The sequence below is a fragment of the Hyalella azteca genome, unplaced genomic scaffold (genome assembly GCF_000764305.2).
Source record: "Hyalella azteca isolate HAZT.00-mixed unplaced genomic scaffold, Hazt_2.0.2 contig11305, whole genome shotgun sequence".
In the NCBI taxonomy this organism is placed as follows: domain Eukaryota; kingdom Metazoa; phylum Arthropoda; class Malacostraca; order Amphipoda; family Hyalellidae; genus Hyalella; species Hyalella azteca.
This window is the reverse complement of record NW_025941306.1, coordinates 174,781-199,569: the sequence shown is the minus strand read 5'-3', so window position 1 is coordinate 199,569 and position 24,789 is coordinate 174,781. Positions and strand designations below refer to the sequence as shown.

General features: G+C 39.0%; 1 protein-coding gene across 1 annotated transcript; it reads right to left on the bottom strand.

The window, feature by feature from the left end:
* Positions 1 to 579: 579 nt before the first annotated feature.
* Positions 580 to 22,043, bottom strand: LOC108678185. The gene is made up of 7 exons (XM_018166545.2): positions 21,989 to 22,043; positions 11,739 to 11,825; positions 8,326 to 11,322; positions 7,817 to 8,035; positions 7,035 to 7,178; positions 5,064 to 6,195; positions 580 to 4,505 (listed from the first exon to the last, which is right to left on the bottom strand). The coding sequence occupies exons 2-7, from the start codon at positions 11,769 to 11,771 to the stop codon at positions 3,016 to 3,018; spliced, it is 6,015 nt and encodes a 2,004-aa protein (XP_018022034.1). The 5' UTR covers positions 11,772 to 11,825; positions 21,989 to 22,043; the 3' UTR covers positions 580 to 3,015.
* Between the last annotated feature and the right edge of the window lie 2,746 nt (positions 22,044 to 24,789).

Below are 24,789 nucleotides of genomic sequence, written 5' to 3'. Positions count from 1 at the left end.
GTTAGATTGATGTTTACGTTCGTTGATCAGTTCTTTCGTTATTTCGGTAATTTTATTTTCGCCCAAATTTAGCTTACGTTATTTATATTACTTGCTTAAAATTATTTGAAGTGATGAAGGTGCTGTTCTCCGGAACGTTCTCAATGCAGACATAGTGAGTTTGGTCGGCGTTTACTTTGCTTTGAAATTACTGGCCGACTAGCGATTTCAGCAACATACTGTATAAGAGTTATTCTATCCAACATCAAGAGGTGAAATACTGAAGTAGATAAACCTCTTCATCGGCTATGGGGCGACGATTACATTGCAAGTCATCGAACGATTCACATGTATAAAGAATGTACAAAATTGCTTTCTAGACAGCGATTTCATCCCGGGATTCAAATGATATATTTTCCTGTAAAGAATCATCGCAATACACTCATACATGCAGTGACAGAAAAAGAAGGCAAAGAGCCCTTAAATTTGATAGGTCGGAATAAGTTAAGAGTATCGGGGTAAAAATCTAAATGCAATTACCATTGATGTAAGAACTTTCGGCAACTATCTGAATGCTTGCGAGGGATTTTAAATAAAGGGTTCAAAAGTATTATATATTGATTGATACATTAGTCATTCATGTACGTGCAAACAGATGCTGAATACTGACTACCGCATGAATAAAGGAAATATAAGACCGGAATTAAAAATCAAGCCAAAATTGCACTTATCCGGTAATATGACATGGATTCATAATCGATACATTTTAACGCTAGCCAACAAACTCAACCAGCCTCACCATGCACGTATACCTTTTCACAACTGTAGTTTACTTATTTTTCATGACAAATTCAAATGCAAGAGATATTTTCTCTTCCATAACCACAAAAAAATCGACCAGTTACCCTAGTGAGTAATCTACAACATTTTGAGTAGAGCTGGCAAAAAGTCTCCCAGTGAGTGTGCAAAATTATTTAATATAACTCATCACGGAAACATCACTGCTTTATTTTTCCATCACTTAGACTTACATTCATTAATGCCTCACTCTAAATTAAACTTAAAACAAAAAATGTCAAGGTTAATATGAAACGCGTTCCCCACATCATATTTCACTTGGTGCCTTGACAGAAGTTAAACTCGAATTCAAATTTAATATTTGAATTCAATTAGGCCAGCTGCCGCAGCTGCAGTGCCGGCTCGTAAAGTGGTGATAAGATTGACAGAACTTTATAATCGATATGGAGAAAGATGATCAAGTCCAACATGAAGTGCTATAAACATGTGTTAAGTCCAGCGTTAAAAAACGATATTGTAAGAATTGAACGACGGAGAAAAATACAGAACCGAATAGGAATGTAATCCATTTGACAAAGGCTTCAATGTTGACCGAATTTGAATAGTTGTCTATTCCATGTAATCCAATCAGAAATTGTATGGAAGACGAAGTATTTTGTAGGTTAATCAAGACTTGAAAATTGGTAATTAAAAAAATTATCGGCTTCGGCACATAATTCCGTTTCCCAGATCGCATCTACGTAGCTAACAGGCTGAAGCCCAAAGTCAAACGACGCGTCAATGTCAGCCGTCGATGTAGTTTACTTTGCTTTTCTTACAAACAAGGCGGAAAGCAGAGAAAAGAACATAACGTAATATTTAAGATGCTATAGCGCATAGTTTGCCGACACTGAACTAAGTCAATAGTTTGGTACCCAATAATATATGAAGCAGGTAGGCGCTCCCCCCATGAATGCTAATGCTCAGAGTATGTGCACACCAACCCATAAAAGCTATAAATTAATGAACCGACAGTCTTTTTGGCGAGACATCTGTTGTTTAACCCTGGTGTGCTAATATTTGATCGTTATTAATTGCAGACATAGTGGCAATTTAATTATTTAAAACCTAATTAAGATATAGTTTCACAAAACAATAGGAATAGTGCTGCCGACCAGCGTTGTGCGTTGGGTCTATTAGGGCAGCCTCAAACGCATTCAGTTTTGATATCCAATGCAACAGACACTAAAATTCAAAAGTTCGGTTAGTTATCGTTTCGATAAAAGCTAATAAATTTTGAGCAATTTTAGGTGACTCGACCTGAATCAATGTTCACTTGATTGACATCTAGTATGACAGGAAAAATTTAACACATCGTAACAAAAATGATAAATTCAGTTATCAATGAATAGAAACCGTTAAGCCTGTCAAAGAGCATTTAAAAATCTACGGTGGTTGCGACAATAAGAGTAAATGGCATGTTTGCTAATCATAGTTTATCCTCGACATTATCACAGGAGGAACCATCACAAGTAACACGAATACCTACTACATCGTCAACAGGTATCTTGTAGTTATCGAAGGTGCTGCACATAAACATCTTCACATCACAGCCTAAAAGCTCACATGTTTGCGAGGCTTATCAACTTGTGCTATTGCAAAAGCAGACCAAGTAGATCCAGTTTCAATATTAAGATTGGTATCAATCGTACGTCAAAATCAACGAGGTAACTCGGAATAGGATTTTACTCCTAGAATTGCAGTCTCACTGTCTCCAAACACTGAATACAGAATTTTAGCAACGCACCCAGAAGTACTTTATCTTAAATAGAATAAACAGCGCATTTATGCTAATTTCAAGATAGGATTTCATAGAATGATCCAGATGAATATTGATTACAAAGGAGATATTGGTGCAGCTAGAGCCGCAAGGCTCCTTTGCTTGTACTGTGTTTTCAAAATGGATTACACTTTCATGATATACGCGGGACAGAGACGTCGACCGACTCCCACTACTCGTAAGGCTGTACAGTCTTGAAACACTAGACACGTGGGTGCCAGGCTGTGAATTTCTTAATGGTATTTTCAACTTTGTTCCTGAGATGACACAGGACGACGCTGCTCCTACTTCAAGTGAGGTCGAGGAGAATTGGGATGTGCTGGCGCAGCAGCTGTGGCCAAGGTGGCAGTTATGGTGCTAGTGACAAGGGAAGAATCTGATCCGATTGAATTTACATTAGTATGTGTCCCTGCTTTAATTCAATGGAGATTTTCAAGGATAATTATGTTGCTGTCGAATGATTCTGAAATCTTGGGCAAAGATTCTGTCACCGTTAGGTTCAAAACTCCATCAATTAGACCCACAGATTTGGCCACAACTTCGGGTTCGTGATCATTTTTTTGCCTGAGTGATTTGGCTTTAATTTGATCTAAATTATCAAGTGGATTGATACTTGGGAGGCTAAAACTTTTCAACGCTTTATTTTTAGCGTTGCTTCTTCGACACTCCCGCCCGAGACTCTCGTCGTGATCATGTTGACACAAAGCGTTCATGCCAGACGCAGGTTCCATTCTTTGCTCCAAGGTGTCGATACACAGGAGCGGAGTCCCAACCTGCACTTTCAACAGCTTTCGCACGTTGGAAACCTCATTATGAGCCATTAATTTGTGCTTTTTCAGACCTGATAATCGTTTGTACTTATTCCCGCAGTGACATTTGTAAGGCTTATTATCAGAGTGTCTTTGCATGTGACGCACAAGAGTAGACCGGGTCTTGAAGGCTGAACAACAGTGCGAACAATTGAACTTCTTCTCAGTGGAATGAACAAAGGCATGATGATCCTGCAGATTGAGGAGCGACATGAACGCCTTCCCGCATGCCTCACAAACAAATCGGCGCCGGTTGAAATGTGTGTCAAGATGTCGTTTCATAGAGAATTTATTCTTTGTCGAGTAGTCACATAAACTGCACGAGTAACTTGGCTTTCTGCAATTATCTTGTGCTTTACAAAACTTCCTAAATTCTCCCATCGACTTCATCGTTTGATTTACATTTTTATTCACGTTAATCGAGCTTCTCGCATCGTCTCGCCGCAGACCGTTGCCAGATTCAGGTTCAGAGGATTTACGCTTCGAAACGGTTTGGTTCCAAGCCGAGAGAGTTGTACTCGACGTATCATTAATCGGGTGCTGTTGGCTTCCATGCAAGATGTCAACTTTCCTCTTCTGGGAACCCAGTGTCAACGAGACATGCCGATCAGGAAATTCCTTATTGAAACCATCATCCAACTCAGCAGAAACGTTCGGATAGTTCTTGTTTTCAATATTTTTGTTCGCGTTATAACTGCAAACTTTAGAATTAACGCTTTTGACTTCATTTGGTAAGTGGTCGTTTCCTTCACTAGAGGCCAGATTGGGAGGCGCACAAATAGATTCAAAGTGTTTCGTTTTGCATGAAGTTGAATTTTCTTCGCTGCTCGCCCCGACGGCCGTGCTCTTCGTTTTCGGACGCGTCTCAGCGTCGCCTTGAAGACATTCTCGCTCAATGCCTCCATCGTCTAAGACTGCTTGCGTCTCGCAAGTGTCATGCAGGGCAGGCTTGTTTCTCTGGGGTATTTTTGCTTCGTTAAGTTGTTGTGTACTAGGCCGAGATAAGGAGTGATGCGTTGACAGCAGATGCTTGCGGTAGCCGCTGCGGGTGGCGAAGGTCTTGCTGCATGGTTCACATCTGAACGCCAGTTCACCTGAAACTAGAAAATATTGCCAGTATTAGCCATCACAAGTTATAATTGTGTTATTGTGAAGTATGTGTAAAACTGTCAACATGAACCCTCGTGCACAACTGAATAAAAACAGCAATCAATCAAGTTCGTACGCAGTGCAGAGCACAAGCCATTCGTGTTCCGCGTGCAGTCACAATACATAAAAATTCGTAGAAAAGAAATCGTAATCAGAGCGAGAAGACCAAAAAATTCATTCAATAATCTGAAGTGAGTGCTCGAGAAACTCAGACTGAGCGATGGTAATTTCAATAACAGAATGAAAAATTATATAAAACAATGAAGGCAAACCCTACAAAGTACATACTGCAAAGAAAATCAGGCTCGTCAACATTGGAAAAACTTTTTTTAAAAATAAATTAATCGCATTTACTTCAGGAAAAAAAAAAAAAAGAGGTTCAAACATGAACAAACGAAAAAAAAATTGGAAGGAAAATGTGAGACACATAAAATGAACAATATTTATGAGACACGACCCAATATATATGCACTGTTAAATATACTAAATATACAAATAATTTTTCCCACCGGAATGCGAGGCAAGATGCTCCCTGAGAAGCGAGGGGCGGCCAAATACGCGCGGGCAGCTGGGGCACGGGTGGGCTCGGCTGTACACGTGCGCGGGCGCGCGGAACTTCGAGCGACCAGCCGGCGCTGCGCGGTCAAGGTTTGCTACCTTAATATGGCTCCCTTTGACAGATTTTAATTGTTCTTTGGGTTTCAAATCGGAAATTTGTAAAGACTCGTCAAGACCCTGAGTCAAGTTACAAGTTGTGTCGTTAGACGGAGCAGCGGTGATTGGAGTGAAGCGTGCGAGTCGCAACTCTTTGCAGCAGGACGAGGACGCTGGACGATGTTGCCTCGAGACGAGGTCGTTCGAGTGACATCTTCCTTCTTGCAAGGCAGGGCTAACACTGAGGCTGGGAAAGTCATTCTGGGATAAGCATAAGATAACATTTTGTGCCGCAGTAGCGCTATCACTAGAAGGGACATCAGCGTTCACCGTGTGACATCCAACACTACATTCCTGCGCTGCAATCAACGTACGACAGAAATCCGCGTCTGAGCTTGGACTGGAGGAGTTTGCTTTTGTTTCTTCATGCTTGAGATGAGCGTGGCTTTGAATAAAGCTTTTGTGGAAGCTTGAAGATACCTTAGTTTTCATGAAAGTTTCAACACAAGAACAAGTGTTCTCCATGCAGGAAGTACTGTCGCATTTAGTATCATTATCATCGGTGCCATCCAATATACCTTGAGTGTCTTTCAGAATATAAACTTCATCAGTATCACTTCCCTGCAAGACATCAGTCTCGGCAACAACCCCACCACACTCGGTATCCGTGCAGTCAATGGATATTTTTGCTGCGTCATTTTCAGATTTAACAGTTTTAGGTATTCGCTCTTTAAACGCTCTACGTGTGCGTTCATTATCACCCTGAACATTTTCCTGAGAACTGTACCTGTCATCTTGTAATTGAGCACGGGTAGCTTCTGGAACTGGAGTTTTATTTGTCCTCTGGACGTAACTTCGAGAAGCAGCATCGGCTGAAGCAGAGCCGTCGCGGTCGTGCGCACGATGCGCGACGCGGCAGTGGGCGAGGAGTTGCTTGCTGCTACTGCATGCCGCCCCACATTCAGGGCACGCGTTACGTTCGTGGCCCTGCACAAGTTGAACTTCAACTATCAGTGACAACTCAACTTCCAAGAAGAGACTGTGATATGAGTTAACTAAAAATTAATTAATTAATGGTGAACCTTCGATGTAACAGATATAAAGAGAGCTAATAATGTCAGTGGGTCGGGGTAAAGATAATTAACGTATTACCTACATCAATTTATAGAAGAAAAGTTTCACTACCCGACCTTGCATGTTAACAAAATTCCTGGGTCATTAAGAACCTCGAAAAATATACCTAATTGATTGGAAAAATTAAACCAATTTAACAAACATAAAGAAAGAAGGCAGCCTACAAATCCCAAAAAGACCAAGAGTGTACAACAATGGTATTTTGACCGACAGTTGAGACCAAATGCTAATTTCTTGTACGGACAATTTATATCAGAGGTCCTCAACCAACATTTTAAAAGTTCCCATTGGAAAGAATTTTTGAAGTAAAAATCCGAATTATCATAATGGCTGAGTTTTTTGTGATACAGAATTAGTTGGCTGTGATTTAGGATCAATTAGTAACAGCTTCACGGCCGGCCTCTGTCCGGCCGGCCTCTGACAGTGTCTGCAAACCTATAAAAAATATAACTCAGTACTCACTGCAGTGAGTGACTGACAGAGAGCGCCTTTTCTCGTCGACGAAAACGTGAAGTCACGGACGGACAGACGGACGGACGGACAGACAGAGGGACGGACAGACGGACATGGCGAGCACAAGAGTGCATTTTTTTCATAAATGAGAAAATGCGCTAAAAACTACGATTTGGTTGGTTCTGTTTGATATCTTGCCTTAAATCAGATTGAAGAGCAAGATAATATTTATTAGCAACCTTGAGGTGTCTGAGAAGAGGTTGCCGGCGGCTGAAGAAGGCGTTGCAGAGGCTGCAGGGAAGCTTCTTGTTGCAGTGATCCTGCAGGTGCTGTCGCAGCGCTGCAGCACTCGCGAGCTCAGCTCCACACTTAGGACACATGTGCTGAAGAAGCTCTAACTTAATCTTAAATTCTCGAGAAAAAATCTCACATCATCAACTAATCGGAAAAAATTGATGCACAACGCAAGTAAAAATTATAAAATACTAGTTTACAAATTTAGAAATTTGTAAGCACAAAAGCAGTCATAAGAGAAAAATCAGATTTAGAAGTTGCACAATTCGCAGATTGCGAATAATGTTAGCCTGAACTTGAATGATAAATAGCAATACACAAAAATATTCCATGCTAAGGAAAAACATCTCTACATAAGACACATGTAAGATTACTTTGATTTAAACGATATTGATTGCATCCATTTGTAGCTTACATAGTGTTTGATACTGAACCTAACTCTACTGAACTCTTACCTAAGTTGAACAATCAGCGAGGTTTTTAAGCGTGCCTAGATTGTGCACTAATTACGTTATATGGCAACTGGCAATATTCCAGGATTAAGATCAAGTGAAATTATCTGATATGATGTTATGACTAACTACACAGACGAGCCTATAGAAGCTTCCGTGCACCGTCAGTGCCCTGCTGACGATATTTTTCTAAAGAGCAGAGCACCTTATTTGGCTTACACAATAAACAATATACAAATAATGCAGTTAAATAAACAATATGGTAGAGTAGCTACCGTGCCATGACGCGTGTGGAGCTTGGCGGTATGGGCGTGCAGAAGAACGCGTTTGGTGAAGGAACGACAGCAGTGCTGACAGTCGTAGGTCTTAGCGCTGAGCTGGGCACCGTGACTCACGAGGCTATGGGCACGCAAGGCTTTCCACGAGCTGAAGCTCGACGAACACAGCCTGCATTTGTTGTTGTCGTGGCCACGTGTATGCCGTACGTACGATACCTTAAGTGGAAAAAGAAGCTGAATTATTGATTAATAAAGCAAGTTATATTCTTGTTATGAGCGCAATACGTAAATTAACTGAAGTCTTATAGAAAACGTTCGTACACCTTTCCTACAGTATGACTCGAATCGTAATGAACTAATAGAGAACGATGACAGTGAATGATGAATAAACTGACTCTTGGCATCATACATAAAAGTAAAAACATGATAATATTTGGAAATAATTGAATGGATGAATCTGTGTTGACGAAATACACACAACATAACGCCAAAAACTATGTACCCACCTTTTGAGCAAATTCAGAGCCGCAAATTTGGCAGATGTAAGTCGGTCTAGTGGTACGTTTTAAGGACTTCGTACTAGATATTGAAGACTTCAAAGCAGAAGCTATTTCCTTGTCGAGACCGTGATGCGATTTGATGTTTCTTTCACGCACTATTCTTGTCCTTGATTCGATGCTATCCGGTAAGCGGATTCTATTTATTTTATTGAGTCGTATACCTTTAGATCGACGAACCTCATCCGTAAAAACACGCGTCGCTGCGCCATTACTGTTCGCACCAGCTTGAACTTCGACGAAGGGTGAAATAGCGTGAGATTTCAACGATTTGTTGGAGATATCTTTTGGTGGCTCTGAAGGTGAGGAGGAAGCCAAAAGCGGCAGGTTTGTATTAGCAAACTCCTTGGACAAAGGATCGGTAGGAGTAGTGGGGATACAACGAACAACATCCGTCGATTGCAGAGGAGCTTTAGAAAAGCTGGGAAGCTTCAGTTGAGAAGAAAAGTCACTTTGTGGGATCGTTAATGTGGGAGACGTTGCGAACTTTTTGACACTTTCGGGAACGATAGATTCAAAAGAAAATTCGGCAAAGGAAATAGCTTCATTGCTTTGGGGGGTTTGAGCTGAACTGTCTTCCAAAGTAACAGAGTATTCAGGTAACGGACAAGCTTCACAGTTCAGGCTTTTTACGGGGGGATTCAAGACAGGCGGGAGAGATAAGTCGTACACGACGTCCTGAGAACCGAACTCTACAATCTCAGCCGATTCGTTGGCATTCTCAGGATCATCTCTTGACAAACGCGGAATTTTCCTTTTCACGCATTTGCGATGCATAGATTCGCAATTACTAACGTGGTGGTCTGGGATATCATCTTCAGCAGCAGTTTTGCAAGAACAAGTGTCATTGATCAAGATGTACTCATAGGTACCATTGACCAAAGATTGGTAGCTAGGAAGGTTGCAGGAATGAGAGGGATCAGTATGGACGTATTTCCTGTGATTCATATCAATGGAATCAGCACTGTCGTTAACGACACATCTCGCTTTATCGGTATGAGACAGGGAAAGGTCAGTAGGCTCGCTACCATCTAGCGATTGTCTCCCCTCCGCAACTCCATGGAGCACGTCGCTAAATTCTGGTATTATGCTTCCATCACCCTTGATATCCAAGTCATGTTCAACCGAGAGGTCTGTGGGCGCATCTTCCTCAATGAGCTTATCGGGCCTGCCTTGCATTGAGTAATCAAGAACTTCACTGAAATCTGAGGGCAAGTCGAAATGCGATGTAGTCAACACGTCATTCAGATAACAATCGCGGGTGTTCTGGTTGAAGCCGAGCACCCGCAGGCTGTGGTCCAGTAGCTGCGTTGCCCGGTACGTGTAGCTCGGGCCTCCCGCCTGTTCACAACCTTCGTTTTCCCGACTATCAAGAAGTGTTCGCCTGCACATTTTCTCAGCATCAGTCAAACCAAAATTATCATTTATATTCTCCGCGAAAATTAAAGCCTGTTGCTGAAGATGCCACTGTTGCTGCTCTTTTAAACTTGAAAAAGATTTTTCCAGTGTTTCTGTAGCTTCTCTGAGGTCGCGCGCCATGCTGAACTTGTCCAAAGCGAGGGGCGAGGGATGTATAGAACAATCAATTTCATCCTGACTCTTCGAATTGGTGTCCACAGGAAAAGTTCTTGCATTCGGCACTCCAATATTCAGCACGCAGCTCGTTGTTGAAGGCAAAGAGGATGCGACGGAAGTTGAAATCGCGCCTCGGCCCTCTGCCTGTTCCAAAGTCGCGCATGCAACCGTCATCAAACCTCCATTCTCGATTTGTGGAATTCTTGACGCGCTTGGTGCAGCACACTCTTGCGCTTGTGATAGAGAGCTTTGAATCTGTGAAACGCTCGCTTCTTGTTGTACTCTGCAACTTTGAGCTTGCAGATGTCCACAACTGGGATGGTTGACATCATTTGATGATGGGATTTGGCATACCACTGACTGTAACGATTCGTGATATTGTAATGATATCGATGACGGTTGCTGTAGCGGCACAGCTTTAGGGAAAGAACGTTGAGCTTGTTGTGGTATAGAAGAACCTTGGACATGTGCATGTAAAGTTTCTGTTCGTGGGCTGCACTCTTGTGATAATGATACCGATGCTTGTTGATATGTCTCGTTATCAATAGGCTTTTCCTTGCTATCTTTTTCATTCTTGATGGAGACTGCAGCTGATTGAGTTGCTTCAGCTTTTCTCTCAGCATTATTATCTTTTGATGATGCCTGTTGACGCGTGCCTGATGATGTAGAAACTTCCATAGACGCTTGTCCCTCTGGTTTGAGTGATACTGTTTGTAACTCGCCCATTTCGAGTCCAACAGAGAAAGTTTCTGAATTCGTTCTTGAGAAAACTCGCACCGACTCCGATGGTACTTCACTAGGCTTGAGTACCGCCGGCTTGAGTCGCTCGCCGACATTTCTAGCTTTTGGAACATTGCATATCTCTTCCCATAATGGTCTCTTCTCTTGCAGTTGTGCTTTAGCTTCTTGGAATGATACGAATGCTTTCGTAAGTGCAGGACACGCTTGCGGTCGTGGAAAGACTTCCGACGACTGTGGAAGCAATATTGTACCAGGTTTGTGGTGTTCAGACCAATTGTGCTGTACGTCATCGTCTATGTTTTGATGGGCAAGCTCTAAAGATGTCACTGACTCACTGCTTTCTCCTGTCCCCAAAGCAACTCTTTTCTTTGGTAATTTCTTGCAGCGAGCTCTCCTTTTAACAGAATCACACAAGGCAGATCGCGTTCGTCTGAGTGAGTTTGAGTTAAACTTTTTTTCATAACAATCTGATATGCTAGAAGGAATTGAATCTTTGTTATTAGATACACTGGATGAGTTGGACTTAGAGCTAACAAAAATTGTAGATGACAGTGTTGACGATAGGATTGATACTGCAATTTGTTTCTCACTACTGGACAGGGTGTGAAGAGAACTTAGTAGGCCATCTAGCTGCAAAAGAAGAAATAATTTTCTTTTATTCCATCACAAAACGATTAACTCTATAGTATGGTATAAAATAAAAGATTAATAATTCAGAAATATAATAATTTATTGACACAATATCTTCAGATACACTGACTTTGCAATACATCATAACAAACATAGGCATTAAAGTAGGTATTAATGTCACTTATTTGCTTAAATCGCAAGTTGACTAAAAATTTAAGAGCAAAGAATAGTCCACAAAAACTCATATCTTTATAGAAAACGTTTTCTATAAAGATATGAATTTTTGTGGACTATTCTTTGCTTTTAAATTTTTAGTAAACATAGATATTATTTCAGTTTTTCAAATAGGATTAAATTTCATACAATAAAATTCATGATACTAAATTATATGCATGTTGACCAAAGGTGGCACTTACCTTAGACTTGAAATCATTAATGGCAGATGACATTATAAGGAAGATGTTTGGAGCAGCATTGTCTCATTGTGTTGCATTGGGTTTGATCTATAACAAAGAAAAAGGGTTAGTCTTATTTAATTTGCCTTATCACATTAGCAGTTTGAGAACTTATTAAGGAGCCTAAGTATGCACCAGCAACATTATGCACACCCAGAAGGGGCATCAAATTTCAGTAGGTACCATAGTGTTGCTGTTAGATCAATTACCTACTGTGTAGTATGCAGTAGTACCTATAGCAAATTTAACCTCTTGCCTCCTAATGGTAACACTAGCTACCAGGAATTTAGGTACAAATAGCATTGAAGAATTTAAATTTATATGTAAACAAAGAGTTTAATATTCAGAAGTCAAAATTGTAAGTGACACTTTACTAGAATAATCAATTAGAATTGGCAATGAAAATGAGTTTCAATCAATTGCTTAGATTGACAAAGAACATGGGCAATATATACATACATACATACAGTATGTATGTTTCAACCAAAGCTCTAGCCTTTGGGTTTTGACACAATGATTAATTGCTTCACACTGCTCACTATGGTCCTCAATTAGTCCACATTCATAAGCCTATTAATTAAGTACTACAAGTACCCAGCAGCACCAAAATCAATGTCTTCAGAAGATTTTACCAAAACATCTCTCTTAAATACTGTCAAATGGGCTAACATTGACCCTTTAAGTGTTGCATGAGCCCATGGATAATATTAGGTTGCACTGTGGTGTTATTAGGTGATGAGTTATCAACCCTAGGTGTTTCAAGCATCACTGGATAGGTGGCAGCCCAGGCTTGATAGTTGATATGTAGGTTTAACTCCAGGTTTCATTACTATACTCCAGTGCTGCTCCATCTTCACTGTGACTAAATTAAGAATTTTGTTCACTCAAAACTTTTTTTGTAAACATTAATTATTAAAGAGCTACTAAAAGTTAAGTGTGTAATGTGACATCTACCATTATTTCCAGTATTTCTGGTGTATAAAAGCTGTTATTTACAAAATATATAGGTTTATAATTCCATGGCTTTTTCTAACTTTTGTATCTATTTGCCCAATTATTTAGGAAAAACTTGATAGTATAAACAAGTTTCAAAAAGAAAACCCCAAAAAGTGCAACTTTTTGTTCGGATGAAGAAGATGCTGAAATGATATTAGGGTCAGATGGAAAAAAGGGAACTTTTTCTGATCAGGAAGGGGTACATTTTCTGAACTTTTCTTAACACTTGTGAAGTTGCCTTGCTTGTCATATTGCTTGAAAAGCACATGTAACATGAAACACAAGCTGAACTTGTACCAATAACCCTTTTTTACCCATATAAATTAGTTCTTTAAATTTTTCCAAGCAATCATTTTTTAATTTTGCAAGATGTCATGCGAACATCTAGCAAAAGATGTCCGCAATAAAATTAAAATGCGGAAATCAGTCCTTTCTAAAAAGTATCATAAAACAGTTAACTTATTTCTTTAGCTTAACTTGCCTGTTAAAGAAAAAGAGCAGCGGCTCACACAACTTCATCAGTGTTGGCATGGAATATATATATTGTTACAGCTGCAACTAGAGCATTTCCATAATTTTCTGAGTTGCAAAATCCCTGCAAGACAAATCATCTACTATCTAATTGTTAACTCTTTGATGCCCAGGTGTGTACGGTCAACTTTCAAATATGCTCTGTAATATTAATGTTGCGATCAGGAATTGGCATTAGCTGTTTAGGACATGTTTGAAATGCATCCTTGCTTTGTTCTGGCAATACAAATCTGCTCTTTGTTGCCAACTACGCAGTTCAGCACTGAACTTGTCAGGAATTAGTAGTGTCATCCACTTGCTGAACTTTCTTAATCTTTATTGAATTTTGGCACGAACATCAGGCAAGTTATAGCATTTAAATAATGCTATGTTTTTTTTCTAATACAACAGGGAATGCACATGCAAAATTTAATTACACAATAAAATTACATGCATATATCACACCTTGTTTCAGTACCTACTGTTGGACTTACAATTGCATTGTTTGAAAAATTGAAACACAACCATTGAGTTATGTTGTTCTTATGAACATGCAAGAATGGAATTGCTATGTATATATATATATAAAAGAATTGTGTTTGCAATACTGTTCTATAATTTGCCTTTATGCAATATTTTTATTACCAATAGTAAAAATATATTAAAGCACATGAATTTTTGACAAAAAATTTACATTGATTGAATGTATTTGTTTATGCCATGGAGATGCTGCCTATTTTTTTAAGCAGCCATAACTACAGGACTACTTGCTTTCCATTAACAGGTTTTACTCAATCACATGTTCATTTTTATGGCACATAAATTGTGTAAGCCATATTCAGAACTTTTTTGATGGTAGTTACTTCTCATAACACGGACTAATTCAGTTTGATCTGTCACCAAATTGCAAATACTGAACAAATTTTTTACTCAATTAAAAGAATTTGGTTGCTAAAGGGTTAACAAAACTGCATTACAGTATTCAGCTACACAATTCCAAATGTATCAAAAATTGGTCACTTTGGAGACACAAGATTTTATTTATAAGTATGAAAATTCCAATTAAGGATTAGTGGCATAAGTACCTACCTGCTGTGTGTTTGTTTTCTGAGCCCTGTGGGAGCAGCTACAATAGTACGGTACAACATAATAAAATTATATTCAGGGTTTAATCAAAATGACCTAATTTAATAAATTTGTATTATTTTAAGTATATATTCAAAATAAATATTTTATACCCCAATGGAAAGAGAAAAATTCAAAATCCTTTCCACATACATATTTTTAAATGCTCAATTTGTCCCCCTTGTGCGCAACAGCAAACATCTGAAGGGTAGCTAAACTTGTCCCACACACAAGAAAGCATATCTTCTGCTACTGAGTGCACTGCAGCAGTGATACGGTTTTTCCAATCAACCAAAGTTGCTGGTAGACCAGGTTGAGGCGGGATTTCCAACAGCTTCCTTGATAAAACTCCATAAAAAATAGTCACGAGAGATAGCAAAACATACATGGGAATAGTCACATGGGAAAGTGAAATAGTGACAGTGGATCACAAAGGCAGCTGGCTGGGGCAAGAACTCTAGAAGCCATTTTGGCAACTAATGCTGCCGCCAACAAATTCTGTGTTTCAATAGCTTAAAAAATTTTTAATCTTTCTCTTTCCATTGGTGTATAAATTATTTATAATTTATGCATGGTAGGTACTTATATAAATGCACATTCATTTTATTGGGTCTATCATATAGAATACCGCTATGCATTATGATTAATGCATAAGGTTCTATATAATGTTTCTATGCATTATGATTAAGAAAGTGAATGATGAAATATTTTTTTAACTAACTTTTGAATTAATTCAATTTAAAGGTTTGATTGAATTACTTTGAATTGATAACATTTAGCAATTCCATAAGAATGGTCCAGAATTCTTTCCAGGCTCCAGATCTGTGTGAATTATATTTATGGCACCATAAACTTATGTGGTAATACTTCTATAGTCCTATTTTAGATATATGCAAAAACCATGCCAGGATCACAACAAGGATACCTAGAAGGTGGACAGGCAGTTTTTGTTTCAGCACAAAGGAAGCATTTAGTTTTAAAAGTCCCACAAAACTGGCAGCTTAATTTAATTCACATGTGTTTGGAAACGAATGAAAAAAAACTTGAATTATGATAAACATGCTTAGAAAATGCTCTCAACATTTTGAAGCTCTGCAGTTGGGAGCACAATAATGGTAGAGGCTGCAACAAGACAAGTCCAATGCCCCTGTGAATGACAGCTGCAATGGCATTTGGTGATGCAGTACTACTAGTACAAGTATTATTACCGTAATTCATTATTATTATCATTATTTATCATTTATTATTATCATTATTTAAAATTTAATATCATCACTATTTATTTTTTATTATTTTTGTTATTTAAAATTTATCATGATCATTATTTATCATTAATTATTATCGTTTGCCTATCACTTACCTATCACTTACATAAAATTTACCTATCATTTTCCTAACATTCATCTATTATTTTAATATCATTTTCAGATTGTATAATGAATACATCAATAAACCCAACTGCTTCTTCATTTAGCATTTATTTATCATACATTTTTCATTTATTTATTATTCATTCATCATTTATTTATCATTCATTTATCATGGACTTATCAATTATTAATCATTTCTTTTTTATTTGTCATTTATTATACCATTTAATTATCAAACTGGAAATTTATCTGTTTAATTCAGCCTTTTTGTTAATTTATGACATTCATATCTATCAGTAACACAGGCTGGAACTCGTACCCATTTCCCCAATTCAGGGTGCAGAGGGTGCAAGCAGCGAACCAACCAAGATGTTTTTTTAGCCCAAAGCGTCGCCGGCATCTTCAAGATCCGTCGCCTGGTGATTTTTAATAAGAAAGTGCTGCAAGCAACTTTGATAGTATATCCCTTACTATCCACACATTGCAACACTTACACACAACGCAACTGATTTCCAGACAAGCTTCACTGCATCCTGATCCTTCCAGCATCCAGCATGCCAGAAACCTTACTTGTAGTGTATGCACTTGTGGTCTTTCAGATTTTCAGTAATTATGAAGTTATTTCACAAATGCTATAATTTCAATCCAAATGTGTCAGCAAGATCTTCAGAAGGCATATATTTTGCTGCCGATACGTTGCCAAAGATCTTACAATATGCACCCACTTTCTGCAGTGGCCCCCACCCACCTACACTCAAAGTCTCAACCAAAATGTTTTATTTTAGTTAGAAAAAATAGCCTATAACAAGAGCTTTCAAATGTACTAAAATCTTTGAAATTGGCTCATAGGAAACCTAGAAAGATAGTGCTTCCAAAAAAAGTGCCAAAAAATTATCCATTTTTGGGACGTAATTGAATAAAGGAAAACTTTTTTAGCTTTTTCACTTTTATTTGTACTCCCATCAAATTTATATATTTTTCTATATATTTTTTTCTTTTTGGATGTATAATTTTCATTGCAGTGCAGTCAAAGAAAAAAATTTGTGTACGCATATCTACAATCATCAGTCATTCTCCAGAGACTCGTACTCATAGTCATAGTATGACCTACATAACCTACTATTGAGGAATCAAAACCTTAAATTTTTAATTGAGCATTTGACCCGTTGTCAGGAAGATGTGCCAGGTGCACGGGAATTTAAATTGTCTTTTAACAAACCTGTGCACTGCGCCGTACTATGCTGGTAAAAAAAATTTGCCATGCGCCGTACTCCAACAAAGCTAAAATAGTTTAAATATGGATGTGCGACAACGCTTTCAGTCTATCACACACCGTACACATAAACATATATCTGCATTGTGCTGCAGTTGGATANACCCCAGGAGCTGGGGTAACAATGACCATCACTTTTTTTAAAATTACATCAAAACTATGAGAGGCAGGAGCCAGCAATTTATGGTGAGTGAACCTAGAGTATAGACCTGTATTTTACAGGTTTCAATTGAAGTTTAATTTAGCTAGTAAAAAAAGGGCATCATTAAAAAAAAAGTGGTCTAAGTTACTCCATTTTATGGTATGAAAATCATTATGTAGGTTATCATAGCACAAATCGCAATAGAGTATCAAGATTGCAGTTCTGCCACCACCCTTCATTGAATTGTCCGGCCTTTTTTCTAAAATTCAATAATTCTCTTCCAGCAAAGTTTGCAAAATTCATTAGCTGCATAAAATGCTCTCTGCTGTGGCGTTCGAGTTCCGGTTGACATGACATCCGTTTATTGTTTGACACTAATTTGAAAAGGTTGCTTCAGATATATTAATCATTGCTATTCCTATGTTTCACCCTCAATTTAATGTAGCTAACAATATTGAATGGCATTATTCATACAAATCTGCATCTATTAAACTTTTACATTTTAAGATCTGATGGAAGCAGCAAGCATCCCTAACAATACAAGGATGTATATAAAAACATTAATGATCTAGAAGCAGGCTTCACAAAAAAAAACATTTCAACATGGCTATAATTAAATAAAGATCATTACTTGTAGTTTAATAAACATGAACGAAGTCTCCCTATTAAAAAGTTATATTTCGTTGGTCATCAAAGTTTATATCAACTACGCAAGTCAAACTAACAATAATAAAATGTAAGACATGTCCGGGTTGCTTATGACTCTTCCGCTTTTTGGATACGGAACGTAGGGTAATCGTAAACTGCGGCTATTAAACATACGAAATGTAAACAGAACTTACAGACCACTGTGCAGAGAGTGCATGAATATTATTAATTCTTTGGCGACGCTTCAGTAGCCAAATTTACACCTTCAGAAGATCTTGCCAACACATTTAGATTGAAATTCTTCCATTTAATATATTTGTCAGTCTTTGGCCAACTATTTAAAAAAAAGTAAGGCATGTTGGATGGATCAGGATGCAGTGAAGCTTGTCCGGAAATCAGTTGTGATGAGTTCCCGCCAAAAAAATGTAAACATCAAGTTTATGATTACGTAGTTGCGGTCACATTAGAGCGGTCAGACTGCATTATCACATGTTCAGTTGACACTTGCTGTACAATCGGACTATTTTTTGGGTAAAATTAGTTATTTGGGGTAACACGTGCATGAAACATTGTAAATAAGTTCGTGGCTTGTAAATAGTTTTTCATTACTCAGCGATCAGCGTAAATGGCTTTTCATTAAAAATTACCCGGTGACACATCTTAAAATTACCCGGCGACGCTTAGGCTTAAAAACCCATATATTGGCAACGCTGCATCCATCCTCTGCACCAGAAGTGTTCACTGTTCAGTGGTGCCATATGACTTTGAAGAAAATTTCTTCTAAAATAAAGTTCTAGATTTCTCATTTACCAAATTTACATATCAAGAAAAATCATATATTATTGAAGGATAATTATCATAGTGGCAAACCAGAGCTTTTTTAGAATTCAGTTCATTTTTAATTTCCTCATTTACTCAAGATTTCAACCAATTTCTCAAGTATAATAAAGCTGGTACATATCATGATACTTTACTGGTCCTCCTATAGGACTCAAAAATGAACTTGAGGGAGAGTCTAAAAAAACTCTCTGCTTTGCCACTATGGGATAATTATTAAAGGCATACTGTACTGAGTATTATGTCTGTTCCTCCACAACCTGCTCTTCTGCGGCGTAGAATTGATAGCCTGGATTGCGTGAACACATGCATGAAGAGAAACAATTTTGATTATATTGGGCCAACTGCACAAACCTATGGCTTTAAAAAACTCATTATGCAGGAGAAAATTTCCCAAAAACATGCATCATCCTGAGTGTGGCATTTGACTAATTTTTTTAGAAAAAATATAAAAAATACTGTAATACCTGCAATTTTTAAAATGACTGCAAAATGATAATTTTTACCTGGAATTTTATACAAATTCTGTCCAATTTTCCAAATTGCTCAAAGCCTCAACAAACTAGGATTCAAGGTTTTAGCCTTTAACCATAATTGTATATTTTTAATACTACAAAATTCTAAATTTTTATAAATATTTAATATTGATCCCATGGTCAGGAAAGTGCAGCGTGTACGCCGGAGGTTCGTTTTTGGATGTACGCCAGTACACCAGGGAAGAAAGTTGCCAATATGCTTGCTAAAAACGGAAGTGCATCCCTCGCCAATGCTGCATGATCAACACAGGCACACTAACTTTACGATTGATGCCTGGCAATCGTCACAAACCTGTCTCTTATACACATCTAGATGTGTATAAGAGACAGACAGAAGCGCGCTCTCTGCGATCAAAGTGGCCGATGCCTAATGATCGACACAAGCGCACCCGATTTACGATCGTTTTAGCCAATGCCCAATGATCAACACAGAAGCGCGCTCTCTGCGATCAAAGTGGCCGTTGCCTAATGAACGACACAAGCGCACGCAATTTACGATTGGTTTAGATGATGCCCAATGATCAACACTGATGCGTGCTCTTTGCAATCAAAGTGGCCGATGCCTAATGATTGACAGAGGCGCACGTGATTTACGGTCAGTTTAGCTGATGCCCAATGATCAACACTGATGAGCGCTCTCTGCGATCAAAGTGGCCGATGCTTAATGATCGACACAAGTGCACACGATTTACGATCGTTTTAGTCGATGCCCAATGATCAACACTGATGCACGCTCTTTGCAATCAAAGTGGCCGATGCCTAATGATCGACACAAGCGCATGCGATTTATGATCGTTTTAGCCGATGCCCAATGATCAATATAACAAGCAGTGTGCCAGCGATCCGCTGCCGACGTCGTTTGTTAAAATGTCGTAATCCCATGCCTCTTTTCTTGTCGAATTTTTCAACCGCTGCTTCACTGACGGTGTTGTTTCAGTGAACTTCAAATCGGCTTACATTACGCCTCTATTAAAAAAAAACCTTGACGCTTCTGATCCCAAATAATTTCGACCTCCAACCTGTCGATTTTATCAAATTCCTTGAACGCGTTGTGGCCAGACAGTTGAATAACCATCTTCAGCAGTCCGGTCTCATGCCTCGCCTCTAGTCTGCATACCGTCATCTCCACTCGACGGAAACCACCTGTGCTAAAGGAGCTTTCAGAAATACTGCGAGCACTAGACAGCGGCGACATTGCGACATTGCGACACTGGCTTGCTTAAATCTACTGTCAACAGTATTTGATACACGACCTCGTCACTTTATTGCGTAGACTTGATATATCATTCTGCCTGCGCGGCACAGTGTTGCGGTGGTTCGAGTCTTATCTCAGCAAAAGATTTCAATGCGTTCGACGCGGGAACTCTTCTATAATCTAAGGCCATCGTTGGTCACTTGCGTAGTATAGTATAGTATAGTATAGTATAGTATAGTATAGTATAGTATAGTATCGTATCTTCGGCATTAAAGAATAGGCCTGGATAGGCCTGTCGCCGATTCTTGTGTTTTTCTTCACTAGACTGGCCTTTTGATCAGATCTTTTCAACGGACGGTAGGTTTAAAATCAATTCTAGATATCAGTTGTTCCGTAGGGTACGAGGCATTTTAAGACTAAACATATGCTCCTGCATGGCCTTGTCTAGTCTTGAACGCGTTCATACTCGGAGCGTCAACAATATCTTCAGGGAGGCTGTTCCACATGTCAGTGACTCGAAGAGACAGCTAGTCCTCGGCCCGATATTTTTTCTATTATATACTGTCGATGAATTGCACATAGTTTGAATCCACATACGTGCGCCGACGATATCCAAATTTATGGCTACAGTGCACCAGCTGACGCTGCAGCGTTGCAGGACCGGATGTCTGTCTGCATGGACGCAGTCTCAGACTGGATGCGCTCCAACCGGCTCCAGCTCAATGCACCAAAAAATGAAAAAATGACTTAATTTTGTTTGAGATTTCTTGGCGCCAGCATCAGATTCCGGCCAACCCTATTCGCGTGGGCAACGAGTTCGTTATGCCTGCGTTTTCGTCATTACCATATAGATTGGACTGTGGTAATTCAACACTCTATATATATGGACTTCTGACCACGGCACTTAATAAACTGCAATCCGTAATGAATGTTGCTGCGCGAATCGTGTGCAATAAGCGAAAATTCGACCATATGACGCCGATATTGCACCATCTTCACTGACTGCGCATGAGGCAGCGCACGCAGTTCAAGCTAGGTCACTACCTGTCTCTTATACACATCTAGATGTGTATAAGAGACAGGTGCTGCGCGGCGCGGAATCAATGACCGTGATTTGCACGAACGTCTGCGCGAAAAAAATATAATTAGATTGATTTACGCGAGAAATTTCCCCGTTTATATACATCTTCCTGAGTGTGGGATGCGGACGTACGGTACATCGGGACAAGCCAGATCACCCAGATGCAGATGTACATCGAGACAAACCAGATGTGGACATACGCCGGGCGTGTGCGCCAATAATGTTATTTTAGCTCATTGTACGATGCGTTGTATGCCAGTAGAAGGGCTTGGAGCCTCGTTTACGCCGGATTAATCCACGGAAAACGGCACCATCCTGGATATGGTTAATTGATCTGTTACTCAGACTGAGACTGTTAGGATCATCAGTATAATTGGACAAAAGAACCTTAGATAAGTTATTACAAGGTATATGCAAGCTGCTGGCCCTGGCTGCCTGATTCATTTTGCTTTGCAGAAAAATCCGAGAGAAGTACAGCGATTACGGCAAAATACTTACTGCAATCAGTTCAATTCACAACAGTACTTGGGACAGTCTAGGGTACAGCACGCAAAACGTTGTCCAGTATTCAATCTGTCACTATTCACAGTCACAGTCACACATGATCGGCTGATCGCACCACCACCACCATGTTCCAAAACGGTCCAAAGTCCATACGTACAGAATGGCGATAGAAATACAGTAACTCAAAATGAATGAAAATAAATATTTTTTTATTTTTAAACTGTAAATCACTAGTTTATATTTTACGACAATTATGCTTGCATTTGGATCTTAGGATTACAAATTATTTCGATAATAATGTTCAATCTAAAAGTTTGTTATATAGTCGCTCGAGCATGGGGCCTTTTCAGAAATTTCCCTTATCATTTTCCTCAAGAATTTTTTAAACCAGAAAAAAATAAGGTTCATGAGGTTTTTCCTAATTGCTTTCTGATTTTTTGTTCCAACTATGAGTCTGGTGCCGCGCTGCATTTGCAAGCTCAAGTGTTCTTTCGAAGAACAAGAACGATCGATTCACCACCACTGAAAATCTCTCTTGTCGGTCTGCCAACGTCCTAGTACCAATGTGGCTTGCAGTGACGAACATTTAATCGAAATTAGAGAGCAACAAGTGTGATGCACGAAGTTTTCTATGTAACCAGCCCTCAGTAAGAATTGGACAATGTGCAGAATGGGTTTATCATGGTGTGTCATTGAGACGGTGTTACCACAATAAAACTATTTCCCATGGAGACCCTTAAGTATTTGAGTAACAATTTTTGCATGCATTTATTATTAATCAAACGCAATATTATAAATCATAGACTCTTATTCTGAAACTTGTAGGAGTGGTTCACTAGTGTGGAGACTGGAGGTTACACGTGACATTGATGCGTAGGTGCTAAAGAACCGTTTCGGAACTGCAATGGTTTATGTGGATCTTTTGGAGAAAATTTAAGTGGGAGAGCAGAAATGAATACATGCAGTTAATCATTTTTATCGCCTTTATTACTCATACCAGCATTGTTGTTCTGTATAGATGCTTTGATACACGAAGATTTAACGCATTTTTAACATTTTGCTTTTTTTCACAACCGCATAAATAATTAAGTAATTACTAATTATAAGTAATTAATTATTAATTACCGATTATTTATGCAATTAATTAATTTACCCGCATAATTTTTAAATGCAAAACCTCATTTAGTTTCTTCAAACCGCATAATTTCAGGTACACAAAACATGAAATTGTTTATTAATTAGCGCATATTCTATTTAGCCTTAAAAAATTGATTGAACACAGTCGATTAACCTGCCACCGACTTTTTTCCATTTTGGTCGTAAAATATATGACTATAAAAGATATTGTTGGATATCTTAAATGACCGTGCAAACATTTGACGTTTCCGCGAGCTTTTAAATATTACTCCTTTGTATGCTGCATTGCGCCTTCTTACTGAATAAACACTCGGCTTTGGATATTACCACGTTTTTTCGCGTACTTTATGAGGTCTAACTTAATAAGTTGTTCCATCAAATAAATTTAAATTTTGTGTAGAAATGGCACCTAGGACCATTTAATGTTAGCCGAGTAGGACTAATCGATCTATTTATGTGGGGTAATGAGCATTGTAATGCGCATCAGCGGTCCGGAGTGACGACTTCACGCGAAATGTAGACAACAAGAACAAGTAGACGTAGACGACTTCACGCGTCCTGCAGACAAGAAGAACGAGTAGATATCGACGTATTTAACAGTCTTGTAGACAAAGAACGAGTAGATGTAGATGTGTTTACACGTAATGCGGACAAAGAACGAGTAGATGTGGGCCACGATTCTAGCTCGAAACCAAGCTCATCACAGCCAAAATGTGCAGGTGTGATCACATGCAAGAGATGCAGCTGTTGAAGCATCTCCATATGCGCTACACGAGATGATTCACGCAGCCATGATTCATTTTGGATTCTTTTCATCCCATGGAAACCACGGACTATAAACCCTCTAGTCATGAAGTAAAGAATGGCAATGACCCACTGGCTCTGTATACCTTGTTCTTCGCTTAAAGAAATAATTATTATAGTGTCAATTGCCTTAAATTTTCTATGGTCGGAAACATGACGATTGGGTTGCAAACTATAATCATTTTATTAAGCACTCAGATATGAGCCTCCGTGAAGTGTTGCATCATCAAAAGCATTACATCATTCCAACTGCATAGGCAGGGTGGCCCAGTGGTTAAAGTTCAGAATACCAAGATTGGAGCAGAGAGGCGCGGGTTCGATCCCAGCTATGTGCGCCAGTTTCTGGTCAGACTCGGCAAGGAGGCCGGGCGGTTAAGCATAGCAGAATTGTAGCAGTGAGTTGCGAATTCAAGACAACAAAATGCTGTGAATGTTTTGCGATGTTAAGAATCGGCGACAGGCCTACGGCCTAATAACGCGGGAACCGCTATTAAAAACTCGGTGCGTGCGTGCAGCAAATGTACTCGTTTGAATCCACGCACTAACGTACTTGCAACTCCACAATGGTGATCAGTTGAAATTAATCCAAATTTAGAATATATTTGCACCTGAAGTCTCAAAACTGTTGTTGGACATACCAGTGATCGACTTGAGCTACATTCAAGAAAATGAGTCCATCGTCCGAAAAAAACTGTGCCCTTCTTCTAGCCAACCCCTGTTGTCATGACACCAACATGGCCTAACCATGTTCTCTCACACTTTCGTCGTGTGCCCAGAGAGAGAAGTAGTGCTTGTCGATCATTGTTTAACTCAATTTTATTTATTATTAATTTGAGAAAATTTTTTGCAGCGGG

Coding starts and splice junctions, on each gene's coding strand:
- LOC108678185 (XM_018166545.2), bottom strand. CDS start 11,771: ATGTCATCTGCCATTAATGATTTCAAGTCTAAG. Junction 6,196..7,034: donor CTCTTCTCAGACACCTCAAG/GTTGCTAATAAA, acceptor CAACTTGTGCAG/GGCCACGAACGTAACGCGTG. Junction 4,506..5,063: donor GCATCTTGCCTCGCATTCCG/GTGGGAAAAATT, acceptor AATATTTTCTAG/TTTCAGGTGAACTGGCGTTC.